Source organism: Panthera tigris, chromosome E1 (assembly GCF_018350195.1).
Source record: "Panthera tigris isolate Pti1 chromosome E1, P.tigris_Pti1_mat1.1, whole genome shotgun sequence".
Lineage (NCBI taxonomy): Eukaryota > Metazoa > Chordata > Mammalia > Carnivora > Felidae > Panthera > Panthera tigris.
The window spans coordinates 23580024-23594134 of NC_056673.1; the positions used below are offsets into that span (position 1 = coordinate 23580024).

Here is a 14111-nt window from a genome sequence, read left to right on the forward strand (position 1 = left end):
TCTAAGTACGCTTAAAAAGCTCCTTCTTGTTCCTTCTTGAGTGTTTGTAGGCTCCAGTCCCTCCCCTTCATGGAGTGTTCTGGGAGAAAGCATTCAGCTCAGGGACCATACAAATGTCACACTGGACAGAGGGTCACGCTGCCAGAGGAGAGAATATAAGAACTCTAGAGCCATAAGCAAAGCATTCTTTTGTGGTACCAGCATGTCATCCCTCAGATCTCAAGCACTGCCAAACTTCTTTCAAATGTTAACATCTTTTAAAAAGCACCCATCAGGGGCACCTGTGTGACTCAGTCAGTCAAGCATCCAACTCTTGATCTTGGCTCAGGTCATGATCTCATGGTTGGTGAGTTTGAGCCCTGTGTCAGGCTCTGTGCTGACAGCACTGAGCCTGCTGGGGATTCTCTCTCTCTCTCTTTCTCTCTCTCTCTCTCTCTCTCTCCTCCTCCTCCTCTTCCTCCTCCTCCCCTGCTTGTGCTTTCTCTTTCTTAAAATATGTAAATAAACTTAAGAAAAAAAAAAAAAAACCACCCATCTCAACATCTTATAGTTCCCTACTAGGCAGAGGGAAAAAGGAGGCAGGGATTATTATTTACATTGTGTTACAGCTGCTTTATATGTAACAATCAGTAACTGATGTTTCGATTCTAATTCAAATTAACTAGAATCAAATGACTTACAAGGCTGTAGAAATTGTAGGAAGAACACAAATCAAGTATGTTATAGGTCTGAAATGCTAACTGAAATAAGAATTGCTAATCAATAGCTTCTTTCTGATTTTTTCCTGTTGCCCCCACTAATTACAGAAAGAACCACAAAAGCACCAGAAGAAACTGCAAATCTTGCTTCTACAAAGAATGAAGAGTGAAATTAAATACCAACCATTACTACCGTTTTCTTGATAATGTTGAAGCTAAAGAATTTGAAGACCTTGGAGAAGTGACTTGGCAAATCTTTGACATAGCTGAGCCATTATTGGCATAAAAAATTCTGACTTTCAAAAGCAGGTATTTTTGAATAGTACCTCAAAGGCTGATGTTTATGTAGCTTTTTTGTTTTTTGTTTTTGCATTAAGAATAAGAAAGATACAAGCCAGGAAACAATACAATTAATGAAAACTGGTATGTATTAGAAATACTGAACGGCAATTTGCACATTGTGTTCAAAGAGACACCAGATGAGGTGAGAAAGACCATCACACGAGTTACTAGGCTTGAAAAGAAGGCTGACATGGAAGACTGAACAAATACTGTGTCATCATCTAGTGAACACTCAAGTGGTTTGCTTTCAAGCTTTCCTCTTTTAGTTCCATCCATATCACTTCAACTTTCCTTAAAGTTGTGTGGGAGAAAAGGGGACGAATGAAATTTTGAGAAGAGAACAGCTTAAGAAATATGTAGACAGCAAATCCTGAACATAAAATTTTTATGAAGACTCTTTCTGGTCCCAGCTCTGGTGTAACAAATACCTAAATAGTTCTTCTATGGAGAGAAGAATGAAATTCCCTTTCTAGTGACAGAGTCCCAGTTAATGCATCATTAAAACCTGATTTACAAGTCAACAAGGATTCTACTTGCCTTTACTGCCTGGGATACAGATTTAAGAGAAACAATGGGGGCACCTGCATGGCTCAGTTGGTTAAGCATCCAACTTTGGCTCAGGTCATGATCTCCCAGTTCAGGAGTTTGAGCCCAGTGTTGGGCTCTGTGCTGACAGCTTGGAGCCTGGAGCTTGCTTCAGATTCTGTGTCTCCCTCTCTCTTTGCCCTTCCCCTGCTTATGTTCTTTCTCTCTCTCTCTCAAAAATTAATAAACATTAAAAAGTCTTAAAAAAAAAAAGAGAGAGAGAAACAACGAAGATGCTGTTTGGGAAATACAGAATCCAAGGAAGCATTATTCACCTACTGTACCACATAATTCTGGAACAAAATGAAAGAAGATTGGGGATTATTTTAAATATATAGTTCAATGTACATGGAAAGAGGAAAAAAAAAGAGATTCAATGAAAGTCTAACCATCACTTTTAAGAGCCCTGTTGGCATTAAGTACTAACATTTTAACAAAAGAATTGACATAAATCCTTAGACTGACTAATCTTAGATGAGAATTCAGAAGTGCTAAAAATTCAACAATTCTGAGAAACAAGAAATTCCCAATCTTGGTCTAAAAAACCTCAAGGAAATTCCATTCTTTTTCTCTGCTATGGGAAATTTGGGGTAACACATTTACAGCGAGCATCTAGCACCATCAGTTGCTACTGAAGTCCCAAGATGTTCACACTGATTCCTTTCCTTCTAAGGGGGCAGTGAGAGCCATTCAACCTCAGTGTAGGTTCGCCTCAGTCAAAAGAAAGATCACACAGTCCAAGACTGGGAACCAGCTATCATTACATGATACTCTCATCATTATCACAAATGATCTTTTTTATTGAGGTCAAAAAACAACAACAGGATAAATTTAGCAACTTAACCACCAGATTTTGACTCCCATAAGGGCAGGGAACATGTTTTATTCATCCTTATATTCCTAGCACCAACACAACACAGTGTCACCATGTACTTTACAATCAATAAAAATATTTGCTAAAATAAAATGTTACCATGTAAAATGTCCGAGTCATCTTCAACAAAATCGATGTCTCTCAAGTCCCATTCTGCATAATTGTCAAACTCCTGTTTGGGGAAAAAAAATTCCCACCCCAAACCCATCAGCACTGAGTAATGGCTTCACAGTAGCCATGCTTTAGAAGCAAACAGAAAATAAATAAACACTTGTTAAAAAGCACTGAATGGAGGGGCGCCTGGGTGGCTCAGTCGGTTGAACATCCAACTCTTGATTTCGGCTCAGATCATGATCCCGGGGTTGTGGGATCAAGACCTGCATTGGGCTCTGTGCTGAGCATGCAGCCTGCTTGGGATTCTCTCTCTCCCTCCCTCTACCCCTCTCCCTGCTCATGCTCTCTTTCTAAAATAAAAAATATATATTAAAAAAAAAAAAAAAGACTGAATGGAATACAAGGTTAGGATACTACTATAAGAAATAGGAAGTCATGGGAAAAATCTTGAGACTTTCAGGCAGTAGAGACAGCAAAAATATGAGAAAGTTATGAATCCAAGAATAAAGCCAAACCTAGTACACTAAAAATTAAAAGTAGTCTGTTCATAAAATCTAAACTCTGAATGTGTCATCAAGTATTTAGATAAGAAAATTATCTGCATTAATTCATTTACCTTTTTACTACCTTCTGAAGGCTCTATTTATTTGATAATATTGCTTACATAGTTTAATGGGTAGATGTTTATATTCTACTCAATGAGTACAATTTGTAGGAGCAGTATTTATGGGGTAGCTCTACAGTAACAGCTGCCATAAACAAAATGCTAACCTGGGTAGGGCTAGCAAAATTATTTGTAGTTTGCTAAACTTTCAAATTATCTCCAGCAGCACTGTAACTGTGGCTCAGATGATAAATCAAGAGACTTGTAATTACTTTCACATGGCTTTTAACTCCATGGGTGAACAAGTAACATAAAGTTTTTATCTACATTCATCATTCTTTATACACTTGTGAATACAAAACAGAGGTCAGCCCACTGTAGCCTCTGGACCAAATTCAACCCACTGCCTGTTTTTGTAAATAAAGCTATATTGGAGTATAGGCATGTTTGTTTGTTTACATATTATTTATGCCACTTTTACACAATAATGGCAAAGTTTAGTTACAAGAGAGACTTTGTGGTCTGCAGAAAGTATTTACTATCTGGTCCTTAAAAGAAAAAGTGTGCCAACCCTTGATCCTGCACAACTTTGAAACCCCCTAAGGGTGGAATGAGAACCAGGAACCCAATACCTATTCAGGAAGGGTGAGCCAACACCCTGCAACCTAAGAAATAGGTTTTTGGTCTGAAGAACTTTTACATTTTACATGTGAACATGTTTACAAATGAGAAAAGGTACTCAAATGGAAGAAAATGGCTGCCTAAGGCCCTACAAATTACAGTGCTTCAAAAATCTCTTTTTCACTGGTATGGAACCTGTAGGGAAGAGATATACGCCTCATGCAAAATGAAAACAAGTTTCTCCTACCTCGATGAAATCTGCTCGAGCTGGCATGTACCCTGCCATGTCCCGAGAAAGCAAGGAGTCAAAGGTAGGTCGGGGAGGGTCATCTGTAGCTGGAAGAATTTAGGTTTTCTTAGTTACTTAATAAAGTATTGGCATGAAAATGTGACACAGAAATAGTCTTCATTTACACTCTGAAATTTTTTTGTTTGGAGAAAAACAGTGTCTGAGAGAATAAATAAAATTCAAAAGATTTTTATAAATGGAAAAGTGATAAAGATAAAGTATAATGGAAACAGACTGATTCCTTAAAAAGGAAACTAAGACTTAGGGAATTCTCTAAATAAAATGGGGAATTCCCTCTGATCTGTACTTGCTTAACGTAAGAGAAAACCAAGGATCTTTTCTTTTATATTATAGAACAAAAGTTATTTATCCTGTCTGCTTCAGCTCCCTTACCCTTCAAGAACAATTTCAATTTACAAATCTCACCCAACTGGGAAGCAAAAAACCCCCACAGGATTTGGAAGTTAGTTGGAGTTGGGTCCCAGTTCTATCTGCTAGTCCCATGAGGCACAAATTTAACCTTTCTGAATCTCAGTTTTTTCATGTATAAAACAAAAGCACTTGCTCTGCTATCTCACTGGGTTCCTATGAGGAACAAATGATCTAATGGATTTGAGAACAAAATGCTAACATCCAAAGTGTTTTCCAAATAGGTATCATCAGGCTTTGAGTCAGTCAGCTATGAAACCATTTCTAGAGTATGAGGAAAGGGGTGGGGGGTCATGGTGGTGGTGAAGAAACATTCAGATCTTATTACTTGTGCTCTGGGAGCCATTTAGGAAGGATGTCCATTTATAATTCAACACAGGTTTAGTTATGTTTTGTTAGAAGACCCATGAGTCCCTTAGCCACATGAGATTTTTTTTTTTTAATTAGCTATTACTACCACAACTAAATGAAGTAAATAAGACATTACTTCTTGGACTTAACACTGGGATGATTAATAATGAGTTCAATACTGGACTCTCCTAAGTAACTAATATCTATAATCATAAACCCTCCAAAGCTTGGAAGATTGGTTCATTTTGGACATCTCATCTCCAAGAAGCATTAATGTTGACTGAATATTCACAACCCTTAGAGTGGGTGGGACACCACTGCAGATCTGGGCACCATGATTTCCAGTATAGAACTCCAGTCCCTCCTTAGCCCATTATAGCCTTGACTCTTAGGAACTGCCATGCCAACTCCTCCCATCTTCCATAAGCTCTTTACTTGCCCAAACCACTATTTATCTGCTACTGCAACAGGGCCCAAGGTGAGCTAAGTATCTCTTACCGATACCGGGAGGCACTTACACAGAAATGGAATGGCTGTATCAGCAGTTTTTGCCTCCTCTGCTTGCTTCAGGTTCAGGAGGGTAGATGCAAACAGAGGGTTATTGATGAAATGCTTCATATAGTGTTTTTCACACTCTTCCTTGGTCTTGGTGCACATCTGATTGGCTACATCCTGCCTACAGGATTGTGAGAAAAAGAGAGGTTTGTTCTTTCCAAATTTTAAGTCCCATCTACATAATGTCTGGAATTTGATACCTCCAAACCAACATCATGGAGATATCAGCAGAACAACGAAAGAAATATAAGCCCAATTTTGGTGTAAACTGACATGCTAAATCTTGCTATTCCAAGATACAGAAACAATATCCGAAAAACCCTTTCCTTTCTACCAAAAAAAAGGAAGATCACTAGAAAATCTGTAGATTTCCATGTGAGCTAGGCCTCAGGAAAAGAATTGCTATCATAAGCCACTTTAGAACATTCATAATGTACATAAGTACAGTTTTATATTTGCATAATGTTTTATATTTTACAAAACACTTCACATCAACAAACATTTCTTTACTAGAGTGCCTATGATAGGCCAAGCACTAAGCTAGAAACACTCACAACATAAGTTAATCCTTGCGTTATCCATGTAGTGTTGAGTACTTCCTATCATCTCACTTTCACAGAGAAAATATTAGGCCCAAAGAGATTAAAAAACTTGCTCAAGAAAATTAAACACATAAATGCACAAAACCAGAATCTATACTTCAGAATGCTGACTCCTACGCTCAGATGATGGAGAGGTAGAGGTAAAAGCTCTCCAGTTCCCTCTCAACCCCTTTCTTCTCCAGCACTTAACTTGTCCTTTTCCTATGCTCTGCTTTGTGTACTCCAATCATCTGTATGTATATTTTGATTTTCCTCCTGGACTATAAGCTTCTTGAGGACGGGATACATGTCATAATTTTTAGCTCTACCACCTTCACCACAAGGCTTCGTGTCTTACCCACAGTTGATAGAGAAACAATAGAAGTTATTCACGAGAAATTATCTTAACTCCCTAAGCTTCAGATTATTTGTGAACAAAATGAAGTTTTGTTTGGAAGTTAGTTGGAGTTGGGTCCCAGTTCTATCTGCTAGTCCCATGAGGCACAAATTTAACCTTTCTGAATCTCAGTTTTTTCATGTATAAAACAAAAGCACTTGCTCTGCTATCTCATTGGGTTCCTATGAGGAACAAATGATCTAATGGATTTGAGAACAAAATGCTAACATCCAAAGTGTTTTCCAAATAGATATCATCAGGCTTTGAGTCAGTCAGTGTTATCTACTTCACAAAATGAAATCATCAGTGTGAAAATATTCCCAAAAGGTAAAAATGCAAGTGGTAATATTATTAGGTGGCACTGCCTCCTAGGGCAACACCAATTAGGGCTATTCAGTTCTGCTAGGCTTGGACTGACATAGGTATTTGCAAGCTAAAAACAGGGAATGTGAATAAGAAGTCTCCCAAACTCAAGTCTCAAGTAAACTATGGCCATCTACCTAAAGTCTGACTCACTTAAATGATAAGGATATCTAGAGTCAAGAAAAATTCATACAATTAGAAAGGAGAACTAATATGTCTCAACTTCCGTACTATTCAGAGAGAAATAACCAACCTTCCCCCTGTTGATATAAACCAAAGTGGCCTTTTAGAACTGCCTAGTTATGGACAACTAAACACACCATGTCCCTGTGAGGCATTTCAGAGTAGAAGAGAACTTATCTCTAAGTCATGAATCAATAGGAAAGTAACATACGGCTCCCAAACTCCTCTTTCTAAGACTCCTCCCTTTACCCTTCAACAGCACCTTCTTCTTGGAGCCCACTGGGCAGGACAATCCTTAATACCAAGCTCTTACCAATTTCCAAAGCCACAGTCCATCACAGCTTCTAAAAGGGCCATTTCTTCTTGAGCAGTCCAGCTGGGGTCAAGAACAGGAAAATCTGAGGTCTAAGGAGGAAAAAGTTTTGCCTAAGAACAGATATAGAAAGGGAACCCAGCAAACTGAAATGTAATGCTAATTCATACTTAAATGACTGTCATTCTCATGGTTTTGAGAGGTTCCTAAAGTACATTCTTCTTCTTTTTTTTATATGTTTATTTATTTTGAGAGAGAGAGAGAGACCACGAGCAGGGAAGGGATAGAGAGGAGAGAGAGAATCCCAAGCAGGCCCTAAGAGCTGTCAGTGCAGAGCCTGACGCAGGGCTTGAACTCATGAATTGGGGCTCGAACTCACAAGTTGTGAGATCATGACCTGAGTGGAAATCAAGAGTTAGCTGCTTAACCTACTAAGCTACCCAGGTGTCCCCTGAAGTACAATCTTATGAGTTGTCCATCTCCCTCACCTCTATTTCCACCATTTGCTAAAGAGTTTCCAAGAAATATTATCACTCATAAATGCCATGTAACTCATGTAGAGATATATATTTTTTAAACTTAGCACAAAGGTAAAGATAAATATTATACTATACTCCCACTCAGCTACAAAAGAGGGCAACACAAATATGTACGTATTTATATTTTTCTTATAATGGAAGAATAAACCTTACATTAAAAAAAAGGTTACCTATGGCAAAGGGAGGGAGAAAACAAGGTGAAAAGGACAAGGATAGAAGCTAAACCTCTCTGAATATTCCTTGTTTTGAGATCTGACTGAAATATATACATTGGATGCTAATTACTAAATTTAAAATCCTAAGAATCAGTGGCACCTGGGTGGCTCAGTCGGTAAGCATCCGACTCAGCTCAGGTCACGATCTCGCGGTTTGTGAGTTCAAGCCCCACGTTGGGATCTGCGCTGACAGCTCGGAGCCTGGAGCCTGAATCAGATTCTGTGTCTCCCTCTCTCTCTGCTCCTCCCCCACTCACACTCTGTCTCTCTCTCAAAAATAAATAAACATTAAAAATAAATAAAATAAAATCCTAAGAATCAAAAGCAAAATGTAACAAAGAAACATATGAATTAATTTAAAGGCATAATCAAAGAAAGAAACTATCCCAAAAAACTTTAAAACACAGTGATTTCATTATACATCTCTAGTAGAATACACCTTAAAAGTAAAAAGAACTGCCAAAAAAAAATCTTGCAGCACCTGGGTGGCTTAGTTGGCTGACTCTTTATTTCAGCTCAGGTCATGATCTCACGGTATAAGATTCAGCCCTGTGTTGGGCTAGGTGCTGGGAGGGAAATGGCTTAAGGTTCATATTCTCTCTCTCTCTCTCTCTCTCTCTCTCTCTGCCCCTCCCCCACTCACATGTGCACTCCCACACACTTTCTCTCTCTCAAAAAAAAAAAAATGTTTGCAATAGCATTGGTCTAGTTTTTCTGAGATTATTTTACGCGGATGTGTTATGGGATAAAGCAAAGCAAGTAAGTAATTGTGCTGTGGGTTAAAAGGATATAAGATCTATGAGATTATGTAAAAACCTTATAATCTTATATTTGAATTGAAAGTTTTAGTATCAACTTACCATATATTTTGTCTCAAAAGAATAACTTCCTAACACTGTTCAATGAAAAAATCCAGAAACAATGACCAACCCAGTAGCAACAAACACCTCTAATGCGCAGTATGCAGCCACTAAATACTATTCCCCATGAAAGGAAACAGGATTCTTTAAAGAAAGACCTGATTCTAAGTTAGAAAATGTACCAGATGAGACCAGAATATTTTGTCATAATGAACAGCAAAGACACTCAAAGACTACAAGAGTCATGTCAAAAAGATTTGCAAGCCAACTTGTAGATGCTCCCATTAACCATTTTGAGCATTAATAAGGATAATAACTGCAAAGGAATGACAACTCTTCTAAATATCTAGAAGATGCCAGGGAATCAACTCATACTTTCAAACCTAGAACACAAAGGGAAATAATGTTATTTATCCTGCCTTTCTTGTACAAACTTTACCTCAGGGTAACCACATAATGATGAGGTGTTTCTTTTTACAGAATTGTTTTATCTCATAAATTAAGAGTGCTAGGATTAAAAAGATAACTATTTTGCAATCCCTAATGAACAGATCTACACAATGATCATAAATAAACCTGATGTAGCCGCTATATGTAACTACCAATTTATAGGAAACACAGAACACAGAAAAATATGTTAATCAGCAAAATCCAAACTGTACTAATATCTGTAAGACAAAGAACTCATATTTTTAAAAAAAATCAAATAAACCAAAAGAAACAAGAGAAAGAGTGAGGGTAGGGGAGAGGGAGAGGGAGCACCCACAGAATAGAAAACAGGTAAGAGGGGTGCCTGGGTGGCTCAGTGGGATAAGTGGCTGACTTCAGTTCAGGTCATGTTCTCTCAGTTCGTGAGTTTGAGCCTTGCATTGGGTTCTGTGGTGACAGCTCAGAGCCTGGAGCCTGCTTCGGATTCTGTGTCTCCCTCTCTGCCTCTCCCCCACTTGTGCTCTCTCTCTTTCTCTCAAAAGTGAATAAACATTAAAAAAGAAAAAGAACATGTAAGAAACAACCAATTGGAATGTATGGACCTCATTTGTAATCCAATGAAAACACACTGCAGAAGTTAAAAACATGTATGATGCCACTACACACTCACGAAACCCACTAAAAAAGCTAAAAGTTGGCAAGCATGTCGGTCGAACAATCAGAATTCTCATTCACTGCTAGCAGAGGTATAAAACACTACAACTACTCAAGAAACTTTCTGACAGTTTCTTAAAAAGTTAAAAATGTACAATCACTTATTCTATGACCCAGAAATTCCAGTCTTAAGCATTTATCCAAGAAAGACAAAAATATATGTCCACAGAAAGCCTTATACAAGAATGTTCATCATCTGCAACTACATGGATGGAACTGGAGGGTATTATGCTAAGTGAAATTAGTCAGAGAAAGACAAAAATCATATGACTTCACTCATATGAGGACTTTAAGAGACAAAACAGATGAACATAAGGGAAGGGAAACAAAAATAATATAAAAATAGGGAGGGGGACAACACATAAGAGACTGTTAAATATGGAGAATAAACAGAGGGTTACTGGAGGGGGTGTGGGAGGGGGGATGGGCTACATGGGTAAGGGACATTAAAGAATCTACTCCTGAAATCATTGTTACACTATATGCTAACTAATTTGGATGTAAATTTAAAAGAATAAAATTAAAAAAAAAAAAAAAGAATGTCAATAACAGCTTTATTCATAAAAGCCCCAAACTAGGCAAAGCCCAGGTAACCATCAACAGTGTCATATTCATAACAGTGTCATATTCATGGAATATTATTCAGTAATAAAAAGGAATGAACTACTATACACAATATGAACAAATCTCAAAAATATGCTGAAGGAAACCAGAAACAAGAGTACATACAATATGAATCCACTTATATGCAGTTCTAGAATATGCATAACTGATCTATGGTGATAAAAACCAGAACAGTAATTATTTCAGGGGCAGAGAAGGGAACAGAGATATTTTTAAAAAGCTTTTATGACATGACTGGGAACCATGAAAAGTGACTGAATTACTTTTAAATTTTAGAGAGATCTAGTAAAACATTTATAGATGAACTGGTATGAAATCTGAGGGATCTGCTTCAAAATAATCTGGAAAAGTGGGAGTTTAGATGAAACAACATAGGCTATGAGTTGACAGTTTAAGAGGTAGTTAACAATCACATCCTGGTGCAGTCCCTTCTCACTTAATATGGGCTGGACCTGTGACTTGCTCAAGGCCTGGCCACTTCCATTTTTGTGGTCTTGGGAGCCCTGCACCACCATGTAAGAAACCTAGCTTCTTTGCTGGAAAGACCAGGTGTATAGGCCACATGGGGAGGAAGAAGCCCTAAGGCTACCTGATGAAGTAACAGTTAAGATGTCCCAGATGACTCCTAACCAAGCCATTCTGAGGTGCCAGCAGTGGTGTGAAAAAAGCCCCATGGGGGCGCCTGGGTGGCGCAGTCGGTTAAGCGTCCGACTTCAGCCAGGTCACGATCTCGCGGTCCGTGAGTTCGAGCCCCGCGTCAGGCTCTGGGCTGATGGCTCGGAGCCTGGAGCCTGTTTCCGATTCTGTGTCTCCCTCTCTCTCTGCCCCTCCCCCGTTCATGCTCTGTCTCTCTCTGTCCCAAAAATAAATTAAAAACGTTGAAAAAAAAATTAAAAAAAAAAAAAAAAAAAAAGCCCCATGGACTTCCAGCCTCAAACACATCATGTGGAACTGAAAGCCACCCTCACTGTGTCCAATCTGAATTCCTGACTCTTAGTTATTTTACACCACAAAGTTTTGAAGTAACTATTCGGTAGCAACAGATAACTGAAACATATTCTATTTTAGTATACACATAAAATGTTCTATAAGTTTTTTTAAAAAGGTGACACAAGAGATCTTCAGATTTCACAGGCATTCAGAAATTGTTATACCTTTTGCTGATGACCAAAAAAAAATTTCTGTGATTTGTGAAATTACACTGCTATAAGCAATACGTTTTTATCTGAGTGCATACTATGAATATGCCCAGCACATGAGGTACCAGAAGATCCAAAAGAGAAGCCTAAATCATACATTCAGAGTCTATGTCTATATTCATAATAATCAATCTGGCAAGTATCATAATAAATACATATGACAATTCATGGTTGAAGAGCCTGTTATTTCTAAAACAGTATTTAGAATATTAATTAGCCCTCACGAGCTTTACTGTGAGAAAAGACTTTCTATACCAAATAAATAAATAAATAGGCATAAGATAGTTTTCTTAAAGTTGAATCAGTGTTATTCAAATCCCGAACCCAATCTCAGCCTTACTAACCAGAATCTCTAAGAGCAGGGTCTAGGAATCTATAATTTGAAGAAGCTCCCAGGTGATTCTTAGGCACCAAAGTTTAAGATCACTGGTATAAAGGGTGTGGCAGAAGGAGCTGCCTTGACTTATTCAAGGTTCTAAGAATTATAAGACAAAAATAGGCATAGAACTCAGAAATCTTGATTAATGCACCACCTACCACAGCATGAGTAACTTCCAAAAATACAGCACTGTGAGATGACAAAAGTACTAAAAAACCATTTAAAGTTTTCTGTGGTTTCAAATGAAAAAAAAAAAAAAGGAAAAAATCAGGTTTTTAGTGGCTTCATGTGTAGAAAGCCAAAATTTGGTCATCAATCTTACAGAAGGAAAGATTCTTCTTTTCCTTATCTGGGAATAGATAAGACTGCAGGAAAAAAGGGGGTATTAGGAACCTCCAAAAACTCCCCAAAGGGCAGAATTCTGAAATGTGTTTGTATGGGTGTTGAATATGTGAGAAAAGGATGATGTAATCAGAAGAATTAATTGGACTTAGAGTGAAATTTAGTGCTTTCAGCATTATGGGCAAGGTGCCCAGAACAGCTAGAGAGAGCTCATGGTCACTTTTCATACAGTGGATAACCATCAATCTACCCTGCCTACACTAAATTATCTTTTAAGGAATTGTTTTCACAATTCAAATGAATAAATCTGTTTCGGTTCCAGGCATTTTGGTGTGAATATGAGAAAAATAAACCACCTTTCTAAAGATCTGATATGTTAGTGAAATGAACTCAAAGTCATAGATAGCTTGACCATATTTTCCCAACGCTTCATTTATTTTGCAATGACAAAAGAGGAAAAAAAATTTCATATGAGAAGATGTTTCACATCATATCTTACCAGAGAAATGCCAACTAAAAGAGATGCCACTATATGCCTATCAGAATGGCCAAAATGCATAACAATGACTGGTATGAAATGCAGGCAAAGATGTGGAGCAACAGGAACTCTCATTGTTGCTGGTGGGGATGCAAAATGATACGGACACTTCGGAAGACAAGTTTGGCGGTTTTCTTACAAAACTAAACATACTCATACATGTGATCCAGCAATTGCACTCCTTTGTATTTACTCAAAGGAGTTGAAAACTTATGTACACACAAAAACTTGTACATGAATGTTCATAACAGCTTTATTCACAATTGCCAAAACTTGGAAGCAACCAAGATGTCCTTCAGTAGGTGGATGGATAACCTGTGGTATGTCCAGACAATGCAGTATTTTTTAATTTTTTTTAACATTTATTTATTTTTGAGAGAGACAGAATGCGAATGGGTTAGGGCAGAGAGGGAGACACAGAATCGGAAGCAGGCTCCAGGCTCTGAGCTGTCGGCACAGAGCCCGATGCAGGGCTCGAGAACTCACGAGCTGTGAGATCATGACCTGAGCCAAAGTCAGATGCTCAACTGACTGAGCCACCCAGGAGTCCCTGACAATGCAGTATTATTTAGTGCTAAAAACAAAAACAAATAAGCAATCAAGCCTAAAAAGACATGGAGGAAACTCAAACAAGTATTATCAAGTGAAAGAAGTCAATTTGAAAGACCATATACCATAGGATTCCGATTTTAAGACATTCTGGGAAAAGCAACTCAAAAACCATAGAAACTGTAAAAAGATCAGTGGTTGCCAGAGGTGGGGGGTCGGGGTAATGGATGAACAGGCAGGACACAGAGGATTTTTAAGGCCATGAAACTACTCTGTAAGACATTATAACGGTGGATATGTGACATTATATATTACATTACAGAATGTACAACACCAAGTTGTAATATATATGTCACAGAATGTACAACACCAAGAGTGAACTCTGATGTAAATATGCACTCTGGATAATAATGCAGTGTCAATG

General features: G+C 38.0%; 1 protein-coding gene across 5 annotated transcripts in view; it reads right to left on the reverse strand.

The window, feature by feature from the left end:
• Positions 1–14111, reverse strand: part of TADA2A (transcriptional adaptor 2A) — a 52165-nt gene that overhangs the window by 22063 nt on the left and 15991 nt on the right. For 4 of the 5 annotated variants that reach the window (XM_042966478.1, XM_042966481.1, XM_042966477.1 and 1 more), the window contains 4 exons: positions 7300–7391; positions 5426–5583; positions 4086–4174; positions 2599–2671 (listed from right to left, as the gene is read on the reverse strand). In XM_042966478.1, the coding sequence (XP_042822412.1) occupies positions 2599–2671; positions 4086–4174; positions 5426–5583; positions 7300–7391 (412 nt within the window). The remainder of the gene's footprint in view (positions 1–2598; positions 2672–4085; positions 4175–5425; positions 5584–7299; positions 7392–14111) is intronic. The other variant, XM_042966480.1, reaches the window with a different exon arrangement.